Source organism: Centruroides vittatus, unplaced genomic scaffold (genome assembly GCF_030686945.1).
Source record: "Centruroides vittatus isolate TY-2023 unplaced genomic scaffold, ASM3068694v2 contig_630, whole genome shotgun sequence".
NCBI lineage: Eukaryota > Metazoa > Arthropoda > Arachnida > Scorpiones > Buthidae > Centruroides > Centruroides vittatus.
This window is the reverse complement of record NW_027122387.1, coordinates 2,255,349-2,280,995: the sequence shown is the minus strand read 5'-3', so window position 1 is coordinate 2,280,995 and position 25,647 is coordinate 2,255,349. Positions and strand designations below refer to the sequence as shown.

Here is a 25,647-nt window from a genome sequence, read left to right as displayed (position 1 = left end):
TGACCCGTCACGAAAGACGCGAAAAAACGGTTAATTTAGAGAAAAATTTATTAGTTTAAAAAAACATAGGTAAAAGTCGTTTGTAGTCGGACACCCATTGTTTTTATCAAACTGCCGGGCAGAAACCGTAAATCGCGGAAGGAAGTCGTCTTATGATCGATAGAAGATCGAATTCGTCTTCGATTTTGACTTTTCTCGCGCTCCGGGTAAGAGTCTCGTTACGTTTAGTAACCGGGGACCGACCACTCGGGAAGCGTGATCGAGGGAGAACGACCGATCAAAATGGACGAAAGAAAGAACGGAGATGGATATAATCTCCGACAATCGAGGACACCCGGCACTCGGTTAACGTTCCGAATAACCAAAACGTCGTGTGTCGACGCGCAAAAAAAAAAAAAAAAAAAATACAATTTTTCGTCTATTGTGCCAACCCGTAATCCGTGCCACTTCGGACTTAGACCGTGTCCCCGACTCCAACGGACGAAGTCTCCCCGTGCCTTACAGACTCGTCGACGCCACTGTCCCGGGGCCACCTTCGATCGACCGTCGAAGAACCGCATCGACGCTCGGGACGTCCGAACGGCCGATTGTCCTAAAGCATACTATTTTGTATATAGTATATGTTTATTTTATGTTAAAATAAACGGTTTTTGTCAGATACTTGTCGTCTTTGTCTCTACGGCCACCACCCATGTACGAATGGACCCTAGACCATCACTGACGCGCATTTAACTGATTGCCCCTGGAAGTCGGCTTTTTACAGAAACGCAGCTTCCCTATCATCGAGTGTCACGGCACGCCACTGATTATTACCTTGTTATATGAACGATTATACATATATTTTTTACTTATTATGGAAGTACCACAATAACCGGAAGTACTTTGTTTTAGATAGATTTATGGCAGGAATGTTCTGAAAGCAAGCGTATTCGTTACATATAAAAATTTGCATATAAATTTACTAAAGTCAGACTAAAAATAGATGAGAATAATGATTTATAATTGTTTGCACATGTTTGTAGCTGACAAACTATCTCCAAGAATGCGTGGCTTCTTCCATGAAAATTTCCATCCCACAAACCCGAGTCGATCCTTATTCGTTGAAGGCTATTCATTTCGCTATAATATATCTTTCTGAGCTCAACAGGCATGCGAACGTGGATTATATCGTCTAATATACAAAACAAGGGTCGCCCATAACTTAGCATGAGGAGAAGGAGTTTTGTGGATAAATTTATAAATACGGGGTGTGAACAAATATCTTATTCGTCGAAACACAATTAGTTTATGTAAATAAAAACCAATCAATACCTACATCGTCACAACAAGTTAACTGATTCGTGGCAACTGTACGCTGCATTACGCGCAGTGCCGTGTTTCAAAATAAACCATGCAGAAAAGCCATTCGTTGCCCCTGTAGGCCGCTGTGTAGTTGGCTATCCAGGGGGAAGGGTGCCAGCCATAAAACAACTTTGCAATATTGAAAAAAAAACGAAAAAAGCTTTTTTCAATTCGAATGAATAATATTTTTCAATAATAATAAGGGATGAGTTGAAAAAAAATATTTTTTATGGAAAGGAGTGAACAAATTTACAGCAAATAAAAATTCAAAAACGAACTTTTGTCATAAATGGAATGCGGCACTAGTCATATTGCCCGAGCACATTTAACAGGCAGTCCGGTAAGTCGGCCATATATACCTTCAACAGAGATAGATGTTGATTCACGAGCACTGTCGATGACGATTCACCGATCGTCTGCAGTTCGAGTTAAGTCCTTTTCGCACACCCTCGCGCTCCTCGACCTCGGGACCTACGGCTAGTACTACGCACTGCTATCGCGGCTCGTCCAACACACCTAACCTATCCCTTCGGGAGATGACCGTCACCCTAGGCGGCAGAAAAATCTGAAGTGGCACGGAATGCACTGCGAAAGGCAAGAAATCGTAAATATGATAACTTTCTTTTGTTTTTGTCTCCGGTCCAAAAGTAGGGTATCGTTAAACTCGTCTCGGTCCCCTCAGTTCAGAAATACACTCAAAGCCTCGAAATTCCATAGGTGGTAATCTATAGTACGGCCTGCAAGATAATTAAAATATATTTATTTCCATAAAATTTTGTCTACAAATTAAAAGGTTTAAAAGGAATAGACGAACAATAATGCGAACACAATGATAAAAGGGAAACACCTGTAGGTAACAAACGCGTGACGTCAAAGCTATTGCCAGAAGCTGTTGTTTTCGAGTTTGCCGCATGAAAAATTTAAAAGCATTAATTATCCAACTTTGTATTTAATGCGTTTCGAAAGTATTACAAAGTTATTTATAACAGAAAAATAACTCAAATAGCATCAAGCCATTTTTTGATAATAAAATACTCTTTTTGTAGTATTTATGAAACCTTGCCGGTGCTTATTCTGCAACTTGAACACAAACTATATGGTGTATTTTCTCGGACACATGGCAAATTTCATCACTAAGTTTTCCTCAGTTGATACGTGTATTAAGTTTTGTACACGTTTCGGGCTGTTGACGCCCCTCTTCATAAATACTACAATAAGAATTAAGAAAACAGAAACGGCATAATTCGCCAGAAGAAGATGCAAAACAGTCGGCATATAGACAACAGATACAAGACCAAAGTACAAGGTGAGATCGATAGAACTTTTATAGACTTAAAATATCTTAAAACACATCTCACTGAAAGGAAACTTCTCAAGACATTATCCTTGCCTAAATCAATTGCTGATGCAATACCAACAAGAACTAGAAATTATATCAATTTTAAAATTTTAAGAGCAGCAATACAATATAAATACATTAAGATTAGAAGATTAAAAAGAACCTTACAAAAAATTAACGTAAAGAAAGAATCGGGGCATTTAGAAATCACCAACGAACAAATAGAACATAGCCAGAAATATGAAGAAAACAAATATAAAAGATTAGTTAAGAAATTTCAATATCCAACCATAGACGAAATAAACACATGGAAAGAGAATCTTATTCTAAATAAAACAAAAATCGACATCCCAGCAAACATCAAAGAAATATTATATAAAGGTCTAGACTTTAATGGTCCGAATAAATGGGATACTTTAGAAATAATACCAAATTTAGACAAATTATGTAATAATCTTCCAGAAGCAGATTCAAGTATTATGCAAATGAAATTGAGTAATAGAATTAAAAAATATGTAACTAAAGAGGGAAAAAAATCAATAATTAAAGACAAGAACTACTTCCAGCATATAAATCAAATCAAAGCATTACATAATTTTTTACAAGAAAATAAAATAGAGATCATAAAGGCTGATAAATCAAAACAAATTGTAATAGCTACCCAAGAATGGGTTAAAAATAAGAAACAAGAAATAACGAATAATACCAAATTTAGAAAACTTCCTATAAACCCTATTGAAGTTATATATTTAGAACTTAAAAGACGAATTACAAAATTAGAGCAACTACATGAAATCAACAAAACCGAAAAGTGGTTTATTCTGAATGAAGGAAATGAACGTACACCAAAACTAAACATACAACTAAAAGACCCACAAAATAGGAGAAAAGGTTCGTCCAATCGTAGACTTTAAGTATTCCATGTTATACAATTTAGAGAAATTTCTAAAACAGCAGCTTAAGCAATATCAAAACTCACAATTCGCAATTAAAAATACAGATGAACTTATAGAAGAACTAAACCAAATCAGTATTAAAGAAGACTCTAGGATAGCTAGCCTCGATGTGCTAGATATGTATCCGTCGATAACATGGGACTTAATAGAAGATAAACTAAAAAATTATAAATTTAATAGAATTTACATATAGAAGCAACTACTTTGAATTTGATGGAGATTACTATACACAGACGGATGGAATAAGCATGGGATCAGTAATAGGACCAAAATTAGCGGAACTAATCACGATAGATATAGATAACAGAATTAGCAGCATAAGAGGTGTAAAATTCTATAAAAGATACGTTGATGATATTCTATTAATATATAATAAAGCAGAAATCGCGATAGAAGGAATTAAAAAACAAATCAATAACATACACGAAGCAATAAAATTCAAAGTAGAAGTAGAAGAAGAAACCAGTCAAGAAATTAACTATTTGGATATCACAATAAAAAGATTAAAACAGAGTTTAGAATTTCGAGCATTCAAGAAGCCAAGTTCGGGAAACATAACAATAAGATATCAATCTAATATACCACTGCATATCAAATATAATATATTTAAAATGGAATACTCTAAGATTAAACATAGAACAAGTCAAAAGTTATATATACATAAGGACATAGCTGAATTAAAAAAGAAATTTCTTTTAGCGGGCTACCCGCAACGACTATTAAATAAATGGGAAATTAAATTAAATACTCCAAAAATACCACATAACAATGAACAAGCAAATAATACGAAGTACACTGCTTTCCCATATATCAAAGGCCTATACGAAGAAATTAACAAAGAAATCAAAAAACTAGACTTTAAACTTGCACCGTCATACCAAAAACTGTCTAACAGATTAAAACACCTCAACCCATTGAAAAACCAACAAGCAATAACTGAAGCTAAAAACGTAGTATATAAGATCCCTTGTACTTGTAATAATAATAAGCACTATATAGGAGAAACAAAAAGAAAATTGGGAGTCAGATTAAAAGAACATATAGCCGACTTAAAATATCATAGAATAAATTCCGTTTTTCACGACCATTGTACTCTAAACGGTTGCAAAATAGATAAAGATAATGTGGAGATCCTTCGTAAAGAAAAGGAAACATATTAAAGAAAGTTTAAAGAAAGCATTAAAATTATAAAAAGTAAGGAATGTATAAATAAAAACTTTAGTATAAAAATAAACGAAAATTGGCTCAGCATATTATAAATTGGAACTAAGTAAATTATTTCTATATAAACTAAAAAGTAAATTATTTTTATGTAAAATAATAAAATAAAAATTAATGCCTATAAACAGAAGATTGCCACGAGGTGGCCCATCTACCACATCACTATGTAAATGAATAGAGTCATACGCGACAAAACCAATAAGAATTCGTTTGTACAACAGAATCTCTGGCCTCGATGAAAAAAGATCGACTAGATGATAAAAAATTAATTAATGTACAGAGAGGTTTTAAAACAATTTTATGTTTGCAAAAATCTGTGATTTAAAGTTGGCTGAAGAGGGGCGTCAACAGCCCGAAACGTGTACAAAACTTAATACACGTATCAACTGAGTGATGAAATTTGCCACGTGTCCGAGAAAATACACCATATAGTTTGTGTTCAAGTTGCAAAATACTCTTTTTACTAATTTTAAGACGATTGTAATTATTTATCATTGATATGATTACCCCCAACTCGGAATAATTACGGGAAAATTGCCAGATTGTAAAGTTCTACGCTTTCCTCCAAAGCAATTATTTAAAAATAAGGCAGTAAATGGTTTAATTATATTCCTTAATGTAACAGTTTATATAAAGACTGATTTTTGTCTTTATAAAATGATGTCGCCTTCGGTTGGCGGTACGTACTGTACAGTCGCCGAGCGCCCACCGAATTGTACATCGTGATTTGACGTACGAATTGACATAATAATAGTTATCAAAGAAAAACAATTGTTTGGACAAAACATTTACCGGTATCTTATAATATCGTACGTAAAATTAGAAGTAAATTTTACTCTTAATTTACAAATAATTATAATCTATTTTATAAAAGTTAATATATCTGTAAATATATAAAAGCGTAACTATAAATATTCACGATATTAATACAAATATTATTCAGAGACCGTTACAGTACTTTCCCCTTGTTATATAGGCTGTAACAGAGGAAAAGTGTAAGGATGAGTAAAAAAAATGACCCCAGGATTTTTACATTTTCGGACTCGGGAAATCTCGAATCGTCGAGAAATGCAGAATCAGTTTTTCTGTATGTACGTGTGTAGCACGATTTTGTTCACCCCGTTCGAGTGTTAATAATAATTTTGCTTTTGTCGAAAATTTCTGAAATTTTGCAGAGAGGTTTCTGTATTGAGGGATTGATGCTATTAAATTTTGGTTGTTAAAGATCTACCGGGTAGAAAGATAAAGGGGGATCGTGTGTTATATCTCCAGTAGGATCTGACTTAATGACGGTTTTATTCGTTATAACCATTTACAATTTTTTTTATAAAACTGATTTTTATGCTCAGATTTAAGCTTTTTGCCATTTTATAATAATTAGAAATATAGAAAGTTTTAAAAATATATCATATATTTTAAAATAAAATTCTAATTTCTTAACAGATGGTGCCACACACAATTTTAAAGGTCGTTGCTGGAGTTCTTTCCAAGCCTTTTCTGGGGATAGACCTTAACGTCGTCGATAATTTTTAAAATAGAAATAAGAAACAGCGATCGAACGTTTAAAAAAATTCTCGTCGTTTTATAACACTGACTGGAATTTTTCTTCTAGTTATTAATCATATACTAGATTGTTAACACGGAGAAACTGGAGACGATGTTTATCGATGTAGTTAACCTGGACGAGCAGTCTGAGTACTGACACGTCACAAATGAAAGAATATAAGTGATTTATTGTTGAGAAAAGAAAAAATGATTAAAAGTACAAATAAAAGAGAAAGGTCTAATAAAGAAATTAGTTCCGTTTTCTTTAGTTTAGTTTATTTATTTACTTTAAACTAAAGTGAAAAGTAAGAAATAAAATCGGTTGGTATTTAAGCCGGAAAAGTCTTGGCTAAATTGGAGTCACTCGTTCGAACCACCCGCGATTGAGATTTTGTCCAGTCTGGACTGAAGGAATTGTGACTGAAACATAACGTCGGTCAGTCGCTTTACACGACTAAAAACATATTTAAGATAGTTACATAAAAGTTGAAAATTTGCCACGGGATGAGAGGGAGGAATTGAGAGTAACTGATTATATGTGGACGAAAGAAAGGGACAATTGGTTTAAATCCGTACAGAACCCGGGCACGCAGTTACAGCAGAGGCAATGGAAGAGCTAGGTAACGTAGAGCCATGTAGTGGGGATGAGGGACGTAAATTCGATTCTTTTTTCTTAGAACTCGGATAACTGTTTTGTAGTTCAACCGAAATTCACCGGACTCTGCAGAAATATGAAGCGACTGTCCGGCTTTATATTCCAAGAAACGGCGCTCAAACGTGTCAAAATACCTCATTGTTATAAAGCGTCAAAGATTGAGTTTTTTTTTTATTATATCTTATCTGAGAGTTGATTATATTTTTCAAAATATAATTTACACACACGCCAGAATTATGCTGAGCATTTCGATACGAAAATCATCAAAATCTAACGTGGGAATTTTTTAAAACTCAAACAAAAATTGAAAACGTTATCCCAATAGCTTGGGCAACTACACGGAACCCGTAAAATATTCGATTTGATCATAATATGACTTATCAACTAGTTCGATGTCACCGTCGTTAGAATTTTGAACCCCATTCGTACTGGATAAAATTTCTAAATATTTTCATTTGTATACGACAACGTGACAAGTGGGTGACTCGCGGAAGAGGAGATACTTCCTTGGATGACTGTAAGAAAGCGTAGAATTTTACAATCTGGAAATTTTCCCGTAATTATTCCAAGTTAAGGGTAATTATATTAATGATAAATAATTACAATCGTTCTAAAATTAGTAAAAAGAGTATTTTATTATCAAAAATTTGTTTGAAGTTATTTGAGTTATTTTTCTGTTATAAATAATTTTATAATACTCTCAAAACGCATTAAATAGAATGTTGGATGTTTAATGCTTTTAAAATTCCAAATTTCTCACGTGACAGACTCGAAAACAACAGCTTCCGGCAATAGCTTCGACGTCACGCGTTTGTTACCTACAGGTGTTTCTTTTTTACCATTATGTTCGCATTATTGTTCGTCTATTCCTTTTAAACCTTTTAATTCGTAGACAAAATTTTATGGAAATAAATATATTTTAATTATTTTGCATTCGTATTCGACATCTTATATATCAATATTATAATATGCTAAAGTCTCTTGTATAGTCCTCATTACAGTGGGAAGAATATTAAAATTAGTTTTGTGAATTATACAATCGCCTCTAATATCGTTCAGTTAATTCCGAATAGGCAGACACGTTCGAAATAAAGGTGAACGATATTATAATAAATAATAAAAGTTTTCTCTCCCGTAGTTAATTTTTGGGACCATTAATTCTTATTTAATTGTTTCATTCGGGTTACTTTCCTAATTCTTCGAGTAGTTATCGCTTTGTAATGTACCGTACGCATTAGAATTGTTCAATTAATACTTTACATAGAAACTATTATATAAAATAATAAACTGTCCCACAAGAAAACGAAGTGACTGAGGTGATGAACGAAGTTACAAATACGACGATCGAAGTATTTTATAAATGTTTCATTGTTAGAATGTCGACGGAATACAAATTCTTCGATTACCTGCTGTTCGTGCATACTAGCTCTGACACGTGTTTAGCATGGACGTTTCTGTAAAGCGATGTATATGTATTGTTATGATACTCTAACGTTTCTAGGTTTTATTTATTTGTATACGGCAAGGTGACAAGTGGGCGATCTGCCGAAGAGGGGATGCTTTCCGGGAAGACTTTCCTCTGTTTAGATGTTACAAACTTGAAAAAATCCCCGGAAACTCCACGTGGCAAGCTCGTTGGCCTGGCGCAAATCTACGACCAACTACCAGTGTTCGGTGGTTAAAACCGAAAGAGTAATTCCAGAAGCCTGCGCTCGCTTACTGCTCGCCCAGGCAATTATTTAACATCATTTGTCGTTTGGTCGGATTTATTTTAATAGCATGACTCGTCGACATTTCGTATTTTATAAATTTTTTAATTTAAATCTCCAAGTTTTATTTCCACGTTTAAATAATCCTAAATTATATTGTAACCGCAGGGTCGGCACCTCTTTGATGTCTTATCAGGATTGACACCACCGTGTCTTCTGGACACGGAAATTTCGATGGCCGTTACGTTAGTTTTCACGCGAGCGGTCTTGTCGTAGGCTTTCGGACTCGGAATGGAAGCGGATGAAGACAGTCGGAAGAAGTACACTCCACAAAGTTATCATTTAACAAAATACCCGTTTATTTATCGATACTATTTACAAGTTTCTACAATAATATTTCAGGTGCTTAGCGTAATTGCTAAAAAGGTACATACATTATAAGGAAAAGGGATAAGCTTATCATTGATATCGCCACCCTGACCGAGAGAGAGTTTACAATCGTTCGCGAGTTGATAAATACCTTAAGCACTCGTTGGTCCTAAGAAGTGGTAATCCCAGACTCGGCGAATCGGTGCTCGGTTCGATGAAGCTTCGGCGACTGTGGAAGGAGGGAAGTGCTTTTTCTCTTGCCAGGACAGCGAGTGGCGACAGCTGAGATCGGCGAATACACCCACCCGGTACAGAATTCGAGTTGATGACGACTGAACTCTATTGTCATCATCCCCTCTTTTTTATTAGGAGGCTTCTTCTGGATGTTTCCCATGACTTCATTAGAAATTTTAGTACATCAAGGCCAATAGTCACTTGTTGTTTCCGGGTGACACATTCGATATGTTACCTTAAACAAGAAAACAAGTCCGTGGGAAAAAGTTTTAATTGACAGAAAGCTCAGGTGCTGATGGTTCCGATTAACTATAAACGAACTTCCGATTTAAACCGGAAGTTGTCGTGTGATTTCAATTCAAAAATGTTTTCCAAAACGAAGTTACATAGATGACTGGCATGGCTTTATTGTTAACAGCAAAAGTATGTTGTACAGGGGAAGGACACTACATCTTGAGCATTTCGCCGAAAAGAGTAGTCCGGCATTGCGACGATGTCACAATAAATAATCGCTCGTTTATTTATTACACTACTTTTTCCTTAAGGCCCATATAGCAAGACTTTACTACCAACGTAATGTGGACCCAATAAAATATAAAAATAACAAACAGGCAAACGTACAACAATACTATAATATGTTAAAAGATATAACTATTATTGTATTTAATGCGTATTTTTTATTTAGATATGACATTTGAGAATTAACATGAATGTGAAGATGAGTTTTCTTCTTGGTCTGACAGCCATTATTTTTCACCGTAAGTTGATTTTATTCGAATTTATATGTACGTTAGTTTAACAATGGTTATTATTTAGGAAATTCGTAGACAATTAGATAATTGGCTTCAACTATAATAGGAAAGTAATAATAGCCTTCAAGTATACGCAAACTATGTATATAGCTATATTATAATGCCAACATTTTGATATTAAATGTAATTTTATCTTTCTTCGCCATTTTTGCCAGGAGAGATAAGAAAAGATGACGTGTTTAGGTTAGAATATTACAGTCCATGCGACTATTTAAGTAAAGGATGGCAGAAATTATTGGAAACTTTGCAAGAAATAGTTCACACTTTTGAAAATTTTGTACAACGTTTCTTAAATAGCACACAAATTCAATAAGTTTTAACTATCTCAAATAATGTAATAAACACGAATTAGCACCTAAAACAATAATTTTGGGGATGACGTTTATATTCTTACTTAATTTATTAGCTATGTTTTTATATGGGGGAAATAGGGACATAACAATAAAAGAAATAATGAAAATTCTTCTTTTGTATTCTTGCAGTTGTTTTCGAAACAGAAGCTGCAAAACCTCTCGATTGCTCCATTGTCGGTGATTGTTATGGATATTGCGTAAGTATAGGCATGAAGTGTGGAATATGCAAAGAAGATGATGAAGAAATCAGTAAATGACATCGCTACCGAAATCATAATCCATTTAAGGATCAAACAATTCCATTAAAATGAAGTGAATTTTCTATTGGCTATTAATATGCCTCAAAACCAAACTTATCATAACGACCACAAATGTCTTTATCATTTCATTTTTAGTCATTAAAATTCATTTGTAGTCGTTATAATTAGTTTGGTTTTGAAGCATATTAATAGCCAATAGAAAACTGACGTGGTTATTGAAACCGGAAGCAATTTAAACTACAATTAGATGAAGTTTCTTGATAATCTAATGTAAGGAGCATCGTAATCTAATTACTTGTCTTGACTGACTGACTGACTGACTGATTCATCATCGCCCAGAGCAAAGCATTGAACCTAAAGAGGTGAAATTTGGTACACGGTTCGTCATGAAAACGCACACTAAGAAGGGATTTTTAGAAATTCTCCCCGTGGGGGAGAGAGAGAGGGCATTAAGGTTTAACCTGAACAACGGCTTCTACTGTACCACTTTAGACGCGACTTTTTTGTTTTCAACTACGTTTAGTCTTCATTGAGTACTTAGGTGTCTTAAATTGATAACATTTCAGACGTTGTTATAAATATTTTTATATATTTCGATTTTTTAACCAAATGTTTGGATCGTTTTAAATTGGTATTTGTTATTGCATATTGGTTCGATTATAGAATGGTTGTAAACGTTCCAGAAAATTGATCAAATTGAAAACAGTTCGTTTGATTCTTGGCAATTCTCATTATTCTCGGCGGTAGGTGTTATATAACAATTACTATTGTTGTTAAAATACTAAATATAAATGGTGTTCGCTTGCAAAATCGCGCGGGCGAAGTCTCGGGTAACAGCTAGTCTACAATAAAAATATAAATAAAGTTATACCACTTGTTTATTCTTTTTGCTAGAAAACACTAAAAGTATTTTTAATATGTTCATTATGAATTCGGCCATGACCCCAACGAAAATGCCTAAATGATAAACGACGTAAATACGACATACTTGGAATAGAGAATTAACAAACAATTGTTGATCCAAATTAGTCCCACGTCCATTCATAATCTCAGAAAAAGCATATAGCTTTGTTTGTTTCGTGTAAAAAGCCGAATCATATTTTATAAAGAAAATTACTGTATTATTAAATGATCACAATGATATTTTTCGTATTATTTTTATATCGAGTACGAAAATATTCGACTTAGTGGTGGGAATTTTATTAATTATTTGTTTTTATTATTCTATTTCGATCCCTTTGCTATATTTCATAATACAGTAAAACCTGTGTAAACCGAAATCGCATAGGTACCGAATATTTTTCTGATTTGGCAAGTTTCCTTTTTATTCGGGTTCTGCTTCGCACAGGTTTTACTGTATTTACAATGTAGTACTTCGATAGTCATTGGGTTACGATTTGAGAAAATTTTAGACCTATAAATTCCCACTGTTTGTCTTTCCTTAATCTCGAGAACGGAATTAGATACATAAAAGTCGAGACCAGATGTAGAAAGCTTAGGGGCAGTAGGCCCAAATTAATTGTATAGCATCTTCAGGTTTGAAATAGATGGCACATTACTTAGATTAAAATTTTCCCCCGAACGAAGTTAAATAGATGACCGGCACAGCTCTATTGCTAATAGGAAAAGTATGACGTACAGGGGCAAAAACCACCACTCAAAATTGAGAACATTGTGACGATGACACAATAAATAATCGCTGGTTAGAATTATTTTGGTTTATTTGGTTACGGCAACGCGACAGGTGGATGATCTGCCGGAAGATGCATTCCAAGACATCTTTTATGGGAAGCTGGATCGTATTTAGGTGAAGAAAACCCGGAAAACTCCACGTGGCCAGCCCATCCGGGAGAGCGCAAACCAAGGACCGAACTTTCAGTGTTGTGGGAACGAAACCGCTTGGCCACTAGTGGGCCGTTCTATAATCTTATAATTATCATTGTCATTTAGTGATTTTAACAGGGTTTTCAGTTGTTTACAGATGGAGCTACGGTAACGATTACGGAAGCCCTTGTCATCGGACTGGGTGATGCAAAAGTGTCACTCCTGGATATCATTCCAAACATTGGCACCAGCAGACTTTCGGTTAACAGCCAAACGCACTAAACGATTGCGCCAGAACGACACGAGCAAGATCCTCTTTAAACGTTTATTCCAACATAAACTACCAATAGAAATACCGTCATGGGCCGGCTGTCGTATTAGCTAAATACCACATCAATTCTTCTTCTCTGCAGAACAAGGCAATGCTGCCGCTGTTTACTTTTTAAATAAATAGCCTACTGTCTGTCTACGACCGATCCGAAAACCAACCCGAGGTATCGAATGAGTCCTAAGACGTTACGTACTTCTTACCGGCGTACAGAGCGTCAAAATTCCGTCTCGGGCAGGGTGTTCGATGTTCAGCAGTAACATTCAATAGGCAGTACAATAATATAATTCCTGAAAAGAACAACAATTCTTTTTGAAATCTTTAATGGTTTTCTTCAAATTAAAAGAATATTGCTAAAGACACATTATTTTTCTATAAAACAATAATAATTTTATATTCTTCTGCCTTATCCTCTGTATAAGTCCTTTGTCCTATCCTTTGTATATTGTGCACGTCGGCAATCACATCTCAAAACTGTCTATTTGTTGTTAATTAGATTAACATTATCATTTTGTTTTAATTACGAATAAACTTCAGATTTAAATTCCTAAAAGTTGTGTGTTAGTAGAATTATTTGGCGCGTGATGAAGATAATATTAGAATTGTTTAAGTTAAAAAGTTTCTTCATCAATTTTATAAATTGATGAACGAGAATATTCCTTAGAAAATCACTCTAGCTTATATCCATCATTAATGGCGAGTCAAAAGGATAACCGTCCAATGAGCATTCAGATATCCGCGCGAGATAATGACATAGATGTCTAATCCTTCCTTTCGACGTAATCGATCTTCGCTTTTCTGACAACTGTTGCTAAGCGACCGTTGTCATAGTAACTCGTTATAACGGAAATTGGTACCATTAACTCGAGATCTCTTACTTCCCGTCCAAGAAAGAAAAAGTGAATAGAGATTTTTAAAAAGTAAAAAGAAAACTTTTATTAAAGTCGTATTTATTTAGTTAATTAATATCCAATCAACGCTCGTATCTTTTAGTGTTGCCAGACGTGTTAAGGTGCAGTCCTTAAAACTTTTGAGAAATATAACATCTGTCTGTTTTTTTTTAAATATTAATTAAATGTTTTAATTTATTATTAATTTTATTTTATAAAATTAGAAAACTTTTATACGGTGGTAAAGTTAAGTTTTTAGTTAATTTTTTTGCTACTAGAGGAGCCCCTAAGTTGAGAACGATGTAATAATCTCGTAAATGATAGAATAATTCCGCCTCCCGCTGATTATATTTTATCAAAAAGCGACAGAGTCTGCGTTTATGTGACGTCACTAAACCCGGCATCTAACACACAGCAACTGTTGACATTAAGGAACATTATCCGGTAAGTTTCTGCTTCTAACCACGCGATAGCATTCCGGAATAATTATATAAAATATTATTTAAAAAATAGTCTATGAAATAATCGCGCTAGACATATATTTATTAGAATTACATACCGAAACGGGTATTTTTAAATGTGTTTTTCTGTAAAATATTAGTAAATTCTTCTTTTTCTAATTAATTATCTGAATTTTATAATATTTTATCGATAAATTTAAGATAATTTATTAGATTTAAGTATTATTAATCGCTTCAATGATAAAATGGTAATTTAGTACGTCCCGAATAGGAAGAGGCATACGCTGGCTGAAGAGAAAAAGTGCCTTTTTCCGTTAAGGAAGTAATAAATTATCATTCTTACCATATGATATATAGTAATTATTATCATATAAATTAAAATATTCATTAATATATAGGAAATTTTTATTAATTTGCCTTCATTTATCATTATATCTTAAGCGTAAAGATAAAATAACGTAATTCGCAGCTCGTAAATCCTAAATAGTGGTCAAGGAAAAACCATTTAAGACCATTAAATCTGAGGTTATTTGTAGAGACGTGTATAATAAATTTAATTAATAAGGAAAAATTACTTCAAAATGCTCACTGTGTTTCGGTGTTGAACTTTTTAAAAATATTACAAACATAATAAGAGAAAATTTATGGTGAAAAGTGTGGTAAAAATTTTTAAAACTTGTTTAATTATGCGTGACTTTTTCTGCTTTTCAGTATTATTTGTATATTATTTATAAAATAGGCTGATCTTCAATGTTTATACTTATAAGGGCATCTTTGATGTAACGCTGTAACCCGTAACTCTCCATCAGAGCCTATTGTCAATACGTGACACTTTCTGTTAGTTTATACAGTGCTCACCAGCTAACCCTCATTTATCCTACGTGACACTAGCTCATAAAGGTTAAGGATCGGTGTATTAAACTCCAGTTTATACATATTTCTAGTACAGTATTTTTTAATGACATTTAACGACAAACAATGTATTTATCGTTATACATATTAATGTTATTCAACATCTGTCTTATTGTTGGAATTAAGCCTATGATACAAAAAAAACTATTAACATTTCCAAGTTATTCATTTATAGCGGTAATAAGAAAGAAATTTAAGATCATAAATGACGTCATAAATGTAAAAATTCCGAATATATTTCCCACTCCTTGAAGTGGATAGCAAATCTAACGAGATTTTTACAGCTGAAAAAATAAATAATATATTGTAGAGTGGATCGGGGTAGATGGTAAGCTGGGAAAGATGCCTAATTTTTGTTATTTTCAAACGGTGACGTCAGATACTGTCACGTGTTTGTACGATAGATCGTTGGGCCAATATTGAGGGCGGAAAGCCGTAGTTAGCTATGGTTACCACATTTTCTACATCCGAGAAGAATAAAAGCGAGATAAGAACGAAGTTTTTGTTGCGAAGTGTTTCTAGTCATTTTAAAACTAAAAGTTAAAATAAAATTTATTAAAAATTGCGAAAAACAATTAATGCCCGATGCAGTTAAGGTTCGAAAGTTTCCATTGTCATCTACCGCCGATCCCCATCGGACACGCTAGAACACGTGACTCCACTAGGCATCTTACCCCGACAAATGGAAAAGATGCCACATTTTTCTCGGGATAATATGCCTATATATATAATCTTAATATATATACATAACCTTCATATTAAGATATATATACACTGTCTTTATAGTAAGATGCCTTTTATAAGATTATCACTGAAAATGTTTCTTAAAATTTTACAAACAAAATGTCATCTATTGTATTCTTTTATCAATTAACAGATAATTGATACAGTTCCAATAAATTGGCTTAATATTACAGCTATTAAGTCAAGTGTTATATAAATATTAATATAGATATATTATATTTTATTAAGTATTTTAAAATAAATTTATCTTATAGAAGAAAATTGAAATAATTTATCAATTTTTCTTGTATAAAATACATAAATATGCAAATAAAAATCTTAATTCAAACGTATGGCATTTTCAAATTTAAATACAGATTATTGGGCCGCAATATTCAAATTGCAGACTTATAGATTCTCACTATCGTTCGTCTGCCTGTATGTCCGACCGTTCATCCTTAGTCTCGAGAAGGGAGTTAGATAAATGAAAGCCGAGACCAGATATGGAAAGCTTAAAGCCGGAAGCTCCAATTACCTATATCTATAGGTGATAGGATATAGGCATTCGTATTTTAAAACGTGATGAAAAATGCAGACCAATATTGTGACCATGTAATTAATTGCTCGTCTTATTTTATAAAACTTTAAGGCGATATATAGTTTTATTATTGCATTCACCTCTTTTACAAAGCAATGGATGGAGGCTCTGTATATTCACGTAGCCTAAAAGGGGGGAAAATGCTCCGAAAAAATAAACAGAATCTTAGCGAATAACGTGATTGATTAAATGCTGTTTTGTCCGTCTCCAAGGAAATTTTCTAAAGTGTCTGTAGTACTTACATTATTGTTAATAACAGGATTAAATATTGTGAAAAAGCTTTTATAATATAGTTCAGCTTTAATTGTTTACATTTTTTATTATTTATAATATATTTTTTCCTATTTTTAGCAAATTTTAAAATGGACGACGAAGAATTTCGTAGATTTGCTCACCGATTAATTGATTTTACGATCGATTATCATAAAAGAATTCGAGAAAGACCCGTCTTATCTGATGTACGACCCGGCTACATATGGGATTTAGTGCCAGGATGTGCACCCGAAGAAGGAGAAAGTTGGCAGAAGATTTTCCAAGATATCGAAGGAGTTGTCATGTCGGGGGTGAGCGTATTCTCTAGTGTAGCTCGATAACTGATCTGAGTATATTCTCTACTTTTTGTAAATACTCTTAAAAAAGATTTCTTTTTTACTTTATACTCGTATCTTGACATTATATATACAATTAGAGAAATACATTTTTAAAGATATTTTAAAATAGTCCAGGCTTTTGTTCCTATCATAGAATTATTTTAATTATAGAAAATACTTTAAACATCTTTAATTTTATTATAATTAAACTGACATTTTAAAGCCAATAAGTAGCAGAATAACAGAAGAAATCTATATAAACCTATTGGATTAATTTTCATAATAAACATAGTAATACACGGGGTGTCGGAAAACTGACGGATTAAAGAAATTCGTATTTATTTCGGGAAAATAGATACAGTCAAAACTGTTTGCTCTAATTAATGAAAAACTCCAAAAGACTTCTATAATATTGAGTGCTGGGAAAGATCTACCAAGCAATTAAACCCATACTGAACTGAAATTATACGTAATCTAGACAAAGTTTAAAGTTTACTCTATTTTACTCTTAGAAGAGGTGTTTCTGTATTGCTAATAAATTTCTCTAGTGTTTAAATTTGCCGATATGTTTACATAGTTATCATGTGCCTAACAATCGAAGTAAACCAAGCAATTGTATTTATTTGATTTATTTTATCGCTTCCGTTCTATTATTTATTGTTTAGAACTAATATAAGAATGGCAGTTTCTCGACTATTAGAATAAAAATCACATTTATCAGTTTTATCCAAGAGGTGAGCGAGATACCACCAAGACGTCACATTAACTTTGTGATTGATCGTCTCCGCTTTCGGTAATCGATATCAAGCTACGTTTTTGCGGATGACTGAAGCATTAATCGCATACCGAATCTAATTAGATGAATTTTTTAAGCATCGTTTTTAATGACGAATAAATTACATTTTTATACAAAATTTAAAAACAAATTAAGAACAAATGTGTATTTTCAGATGACCCATTGGCATTCTCCTCGATTTCACGCCTATTTCCCTACAGCCAATTCGTATCCAGCTATCTGCGCTGATATCTTGTCAGGATGTCTCGGCATTATCGGATTTACTTGGGTAATCTATCCAAGAATCGAGCTATTACGAAACGGTTCACCTCCATTGTTTTATAATTACATTTATAAAATATTTAGGCATCTTGTCCGGCTGCAACCGAGTTAGAAATGGTTATGATGAATTGGCTGGGTAAGATGTTAAATTTACCAAAAGAATTCCTTTACGGTTCGGGCAGTATAGGAGGAGGAGTGATTCAGGTAGGAATTATAGAGTTTATTCCATCACTCGGAAAATAATAAAAGATTATGGGAGAATGTTTATAGATGACTGCCAGCGAATCGACTTTAGTAGCTCTGTTAGCAGCGAGAACAAAAGCCATCGGTATCTCGAAAAAGAAGAATAAAGATTTAAAAAGTATTGGAAATTTGGTTGCTTATTGTTCGAATCAGGTGAGAATTTACTAATGATTAATAAAATGTTCGAATCCTTAAAGATATTTTCATGTTAATTTTTACGATAGAGTCATTCATCGGTCGAAAGAGCGGGATTGTTAGCCGACGTGGAAATGAGAGCATTGGAAACTGACGAAAATTTAAGTCTAAGAGGAGATGTTTTAAAAAAAGCCATTATGGAAGATCGAGGCAAAAACAAATATCCATTTTATGCGAGTTGAATTTTTAGTTTTAACAAAATATGACCAAGGTTCGAATATGACCCTTGAATGTTACAATCTTTATACTTCAGGTTGTCGCCACGCTTGGAACAACAAATTCTTGCGCTTTCGATAATCTGTTGGAGATTGGTAAAGTGTGTACGTATTTCAAACAGTTTCTTATATGTTTAAACTATAATGAGACAATATAAGGATATAATTTCGGTGTAAATTTGCTTGATGTGTAAGAATTTTATTTACTTGTTATTTTTTTGTATAATGTATATTGCCATTACGATGTAAATGGTTCTTGGAGAAATGTCGTTAAGCAAATCATCCTATTTTCATTAGGTTTAAACTGAAATTAAGTTTGGAGACTAATTAATTGATTCGGCAATTAATCATTCACCGATCACATACAAAAATTACATAAACAATTTTGTCAGTTTCAGCATCAGAAAAATGAAATCGTCTCTTCTCGTTCGCCATGTTTGAAAAAACTATGTCAATCATTCGTTTCATCTTATTGGCTCCGTTATAAGTAAAAGACTACGCCATTGGCTATCATTCCAACCTTATTTTTAAACGTAAATGTATAACGGGAAACTTCGCTTATACTTATAACGTTATGACTGTTTATAAGGTTAAGTGATGGGCATAGTAGCTATTGTTATTTAAAATAATTAGGGAAATTGTTATTAATGACTTCAAAACCATCGATGGATTCGTGCATCATCAATCGATGGTTACGTCGGGCCATAAGGATGCTTCCATAAATTATGTAACGTTAAAGAGAGTGGATAGGTATACCGTGAATATGATTAAAAATTTCAGCCTGGCATTGTGACGATATCACAATAAATAATCATTCATTGTTTTTATGGTATTCGTATAGAAAATTAGTATTTAAGCTTCTACCCTTTGCCATCTCGAAAAGCAGGGTTCGTTTCGGGTCGGAAACACAATAGTTTTAATGGACAGTCTGTCCCGAATACGTGAGATCTAAGCAGCCTCCATTGAGAACCCGATCCAACCCATAATGGTTATGATTGAAAAAATCCCTCTTAATGCTCGCAGGGCAGAAAAAGATTTTAAAAGAGTAGACTAGAGAGATTTTCGTAAATTACATAAAGGTATTTTTATAATGTTACTATCCTCTCATCCTCTTGTAACGACCTGTAATGCTACTAACTATATTCCTGTCCAGGATTTAATGTTATAATTACGTATAAGCATGATTTTATAAAAGAACTTGCAAAATATTGGGATTATTCTCTATATATTTATTTTAAAGGTAAAGAAGAAAATGTTTGGCTGCATGTAGATGCGGCGTATGCGGGAGCAGCATTTATATGTTCCGAATTTCAACATTATTTACAAGGCATTGAGGTAATGGAATTATCCACTTTGTGAAATATTAAAAATCTAAAAAATGACACTTTCATATACAGTTTGCAGATTCTTTTAATATGAATCCTCATAAGTGGTTATTAGTCAATTTTGATTGTTCCGCTATGTGGTGAGTCTTGTATAATTAATAATAATGTTATTATTATTACCATAATTTTTAAAAATTCATACCATTATCAGGGTGAAAAACAAACACGAATTAACGGATGCTTTTAATGTTAATCCAACATATTTACAACATAAGGATGAAGGTGCAATTCCGGATTTCAGGGTATTCTAGATGCTTTATGCACTCTTTCTTATTAAAATATATGCTCAAAATTTTTATATCTTTATTATTTATTTTAGCATTGGCACATACATCTAGGGAGGAGATTTAGATCTTTAAAAATGTGGTTTGTATTCAGAACTTACGGTATAAAAGGTCTCCAGGAATTTATAAGAAAAGTAAGTATTTCGATTTACAATACTTGACGTATCTGTCCCGTTTCTATTGTAATTAAATGTAAAACGCACGAAAATTGTCATATATCTATTTACATATAAGATTACTATTGATACAGTTTATTTAATTCATTTGAATACTAATTTAGTATTATAATTTTCAGCATGTGCGGTTGGCACATAAATTCGAGGAATTACTGTTGAGGGATGGAAGATTTGAAATTTCCACTCCAGTAGTGATGGGTTTAGTGTGTTTTCGTTTAAAGGTATCATCAAATAAAACTAATTATGCATTAAATTATCGAAATATCTTGCTCTAATAATTAAGAAATAATTTTTTTTCAGGGTTCAAATTCCATAAATGAAAATCTATTGAAAACTATTAACGAGAGAAGAATTATCCATTTGACTCCGACAAAAATTAAAGGAAAATATATTTTGCGCTTTGCTATATGTTCCAGACAAACCAACGAAGACGACGTTATATTTTCGTGGAAGGAAATTCAAACAGTAGCTACAAAATTATTGACAAATGCGTAAATTTACCTAAACGAAATTTCAAATTGGATGTACTGTAATTAAACTCAAGACAAGGGATTAAATCATTAAATATATTATGTTAAATATTGTAATTAAATGTTCGTACGAAAAATAATGATGTCAAATAAAGTGTTAAGCATACATTTTTTTATGTTATTTACGCGTATAACGCTGAAATAAGGCTATGGTTCCCATCCGAATCTAATGCATTTCTGAGAACAATATGGAAATTTGAGTAACAAGAGTTGCTTTCCATTATTTCTTACGACAGAATTTTTAATTTTTTAATGGAAGACACGGAGTTTGATGTTAAAAATAGCAGAATTTGGACTGGCGCCATTACAGGTTTAAACTGGAAGAACTTAATGTAATTAAAATCGAGATAAAAAAATTTATATTCATAATAAATTATACTATTAATAAATTAGTATTAATTTACAAATTCTATTTACAAATTTAATCGTCGAAGTCACTATTATTCGAGTTTGTACATACACCAACTACGATGTGTTTTCTTTGATTTCTTTTTATTGGAGTTTAACGTAACGTCGACTTGTAGTGCATACTAGTGGCCACTTTATACCATTTGTTGTAAAATTTGTTAGCAGTAGCACACGGTTTACAATGTAAATATCTGCATAACATAAGTGGCTTTGGCCTGTTATAATCGTTTAAACAAGAGTCTTTAAACTCGACAAACACTACCTTATATTTTCGTCGTCACTTGGCGTCGTTGTTATTTGGACTTTAATTTAATCGAAGCGGAAGAACGAGTCCTCGGACAATACTGTAAATTGGAAAGGAAAATGGATGAAAAGTCCAAGCCGGATGAAAAGTCGAGACCGGCTCATTAAGTCGTAGTCGGGTGAAAGGTCATTTGCGCGTGTCAAAATCGACTTGGATGGAGGATAACCTCGGCGGAGAAAAGGTTTACTTTGTATTAAAGGTATTAAATATAGCAATTTTAATCTATCCAACGGTTTTTAATGTTCGATACTGTAATTTAAAAACTCGCTTTATACAAATTATACAATTCTGTCGAATGCCATAACTCAAAATATTTCTGAAATTCTCATTAATTAAAGTATAGAGTATAGCCGTGTGAATTTCATATGGGATATAATGTGTATATAAACTGAAGCAGGAATAACAATTTAATGCATTTATTAATTTCGGCCGTACTGTAGATTATTCCCTATGGAATTTCGGGACTTTGAGTATATATCTGAACTTGGGAGGCCGAGACGAGTTTAACTGTACCCTACTTTTGGACCGGAGACCAAAGATAAGTAAGTTATCATATTTACTATTTCTCGCCTTTCACAGTGCATTCTACGCCATTTTATTTTTCCACTAGGTGGCATTCGACCGTTCGTGCCCCCGACGAATCTCCCGGAGGGGAGCCGCCTAGTGTCTAACGATTTCTTGCCTTTCACAGTGTTTTTTTTAATGGTTTTCAGACTTTACCGCTAGATGGCGGTACTAGCAACTACGGTGTCGTCAGCTTAATTTTCTTTTTTCAATTTAGGTTAGGGGTTTTTTCTGTGGTTTTAGGCCCTTTACCACTCAGAAAGCACAAAAAGACCAACTTAGTCTCACGTCTTTACTACTTAGAAAGACCTGAATCAACGGATTATCTGGTCTCTGAATGCCTATTGTTTTCATCCTTAAAAGTAGAGGTAATAAACAAGTTTGCCGATAGGTGTGCTGTAATCGTTTGGGTTCTTGGTTTGTTTATAATTATATCGGTTAATGTTACCTATGGTTCCAAAATGGCGGCTTGTCTCTGATTCCAGTAAATAGAAGAAAGGAAAAAGTGGGGACACGTTCTAACCTAACCTAACCTATTCTAATAAATTACCATAATTATTACCAACAAAATTATTAAAATAGGTCAGGTTATGTTAGAACGTGCGTCCCCAGTTTCCTTTCTTCTATTGGCTGGAATCAGAGACGAGCCGCCATTTTGGAACCATAGGTAACATCAAGGACGACGCCAGCCAATGGGCCTGGGGAGCAAGATGATTTAAATTGATAGAGGATATGAATTGTATGTAGGTAAAATAAAAACGATTCATAAAGTTTTAATCATTTACTATGTACCGGAAAAGAAACATCTTTATTAAAACATTTTTTTAACTTTCAAGAAGCCTAGGAAGATTATTGTAATCAAACTTAGCATTTAAATAATTTTTTTCCAATTTCTAGGGGAGGGCAGCTGCCCCCTCCTGCTCCCCCTTGGCGACGCCCTTGGGTAACATTAACCATTATATCCTATGCAGAAAAGCATTGTATCGGTGTAAAATAAATGTTGTAATATCAGTAATTAAATAAGCAACTGTATTTTACAGAACTAATCGTCCTATTAACATCTTTAAAATTATTTACATTTTTGTAATATAACTTTTTTATTTCACAAAAAGCTTTTGTAAAACATTAAATATTCAAAACATTTTTTACATTTATGAATTTCCACATATTTTGTTGACATTTTAAGGAACTAATAAAAAATAAATAATAAACAATAAAAATTATTAAAATTGACAAAAATTGTTGAAGGCGTGACTGTTTCTTACTACACCTGTGCCAAACATGAAATTTTTTTTTATAATCCTCTGATTTTGTTTTACCGATAAACTGTTTATTTATTTCACGCGTAAAAAATGTATACGTTAATATGAGTTTGTATACGCACAGCACACGTCATTGTGATTACCTGTATTGGGCAGTCGACCATTGCTTCCGACATATTTAGGAAAAGGAAACCTAATACCTTAAAAACAAAAAAAAAAAAAAATTGAAATATATAACACGTGCATGAGTTACTGTAAAATTTGCCATGATGAACGCTAATGTGGAAATCCATGTCATAACTGATGAACTGATAAGAATTTTTAGTTATTAGAGGAGAAGAGAAGATAAATACAGAAATATATCAGTGATGTTTCTGTAATAATTTTAAATTGAGATGTTCGGGGAATATCGTAGAAATTATACAAATTATTTAAATTTTTCGAAAATGTCTCCTATCAGATTTCGCTTGATATATGCTAAATTCTAAATAAGTTAGTCATACGAGTGTGCATAACATACCCGAACAAACCTTCGATTTGTTTACTGAATTCGATATTTAAGCGCAGTTGTCGTTTCCTCGTACATGTTTCCTTCTAACATCTTCGTTGATATCGTACGATATACTTTCCACGCAGATATTCAAAGACGTTTTACAAATAGAAAAGTTTCGAAAATGATTCGTAATCCTGCCAATCATCCTCCCGATTGTTTCTGTTTATTATGTAGATTAACAGAAAATCGAAGAATTTTTTTGATTTTTGGAGCTTATGTACCTTTAAAACAAGAAAAGGTTAACTTTCTATATAAGGTATATCAGTGGCTGGTAAAAATTTTATTTATTTCTTGTATCGTCGATATTCTTTTGTTTATCTTGTTACAAGACGAACAACGAGATCGATTCACCGGGGGCATGCATCGTCTTTTTGGTGTGGATTTTGTTCTTCGTTGCTTTTTAATCTTATCTTTTAGTGTATCCATTTATTTACAATTTGAACTTGTTCTCAGTGAAAATACGAGAATCTGTGTAAATCAAATTCTGGATAAATGAAAAATGTACTTGGATAATTTCAAAGAAAGTTCCGCATTCCTTCATTACAAATTAAGTAAATGTGTCATTTGCATGCTGACTTCCACCTACGTCGTGGTATTTGCAATTAACACGATAATGTTTGGATCTGTTGTAAATGAAGAAAATGTCCATAATCTTATATTGCATTTTATTCTAGCGCTATTCAACATGTTTTACGGACTTGGATTCTTAACTATAACTCTGATCAACATCTTAGATATAGGCCACACCCTACACGAGAACATGTCCTCGTTATGTGAAATGATGGAAAATGCCATTGAGGATGGTGAACCATTAGATTTTCGTTCTGCGATTGAAAAACATGCGCAATATTGTGACATTCTTTTCGACCTAGACGAAACGATTAATCCACTGATAGCAGTTTATTACACGTTTCAGTTGGCCCTTACTGCAAAATTTTTCTATATTGGTATGTACGGCGATGGAATGATGATCGAAAAACTTGCATACATATATGCGGGATTCATCACCATCATTGCTCTTGCTTTTTTAACTCTTCTGACAACAGAGATACCAAAAACCGTACGTTTCTTATTTCTTTCATAAAATATTTTGTTTTATAATTTTCAATCTATCCTTTTCACTAGTATTGCAAACTGTATTTTAGTAAAGTATAAGTAAATTTTTTCATTATATTTTTTCTAGTATAAGTCTAATCTAACTTAATGAAGTTTCATTTGCTGACGCGGTTAACATACATTCCCTAGCCTACAGCTCTTGGAAACCAAGATCGAATCCGACCAGCGAACCCAAAGAACGTTTTTTAGGTGATGTGTCCGAAATACAGTCAAACCTCGGGTTTCGAACCCAATT

General features: G+C 33.2%; 2 protein-coding genes and 1 long non-coding RNA gene across 3 annotated transcripts; all 3 read left to right on the top strand.

Moving 5' to 3' along the window:
- Nucleotides 1–3,884: 3,884 nt before the first annotated feature.
- Nucleotides 3,885–4,796, top strand: LOC136979597 (uncharacterized). Its single transcript, XM_067275616.1, has one exon. The coding sequence runs from the start codon at nucleotides 3,885–3,887 to the stop codon at nucleotides 4,794–4,796; it is 912 nt and encodes a 303-aa protein (XP_067131717.1).
- Nucleotides 4,797–10,052: 5,256 nt separating this feature from the next.
- On the top strand, nucleotides 10,053–10,780 carry LOC136979629 (uncharacterized). Its single transcript, XR_010881413.1, has 2 exons — nucleotides 10,053–10,127; nucleotides 10,664–10,780. It is a non-coding gene; the product is annotated as an uncharacterized lncRNA (long non-coding RNA).
- A 3,403-nt stretch (nucleotides 10,781–14,183) lies between these two features.
- LOC136979689 (aromatic-L-amino-acid decarboxylase-like) lies at nucleotides 14,184–21,302 on the top strand. The gene is made up of 13 exons (XM_067275730.1): nucleotides 14,184–14,280; nucleotides 16,882–17,093; nucleotides 18,071–18,184; nucleotides 18,262–18,381; nucleotides 18,448–18,573; nucleotides 18,645–18,788; nucleotides 18,869–18,935; nucleotides 20,071–20,165; nucleotides 20,228–20,295; nucleotides 20,367–20,457; nucleotides 20,535–20,633; nucleotides 20,795–20,896; nucleotides 20,976–21,302. The coding sequence occupies exons 2-13, from the start codon at nucleotides 16,893–16,895 to the stop codon at nucleotides 21,168–21,170; spliced, it is 1,422 nt and encodes a 473-aa protein (XP_067131831.1). The 5' UTR covers nucleotides 14,184–14,280; nucleotides 16,882–16,892; the 3' UTR covers nucleotides 21,171–21,302.
- The last annotated feature ends 4,345 nt before the right edge of the window (nucleotides 21,303–25,647 follow it).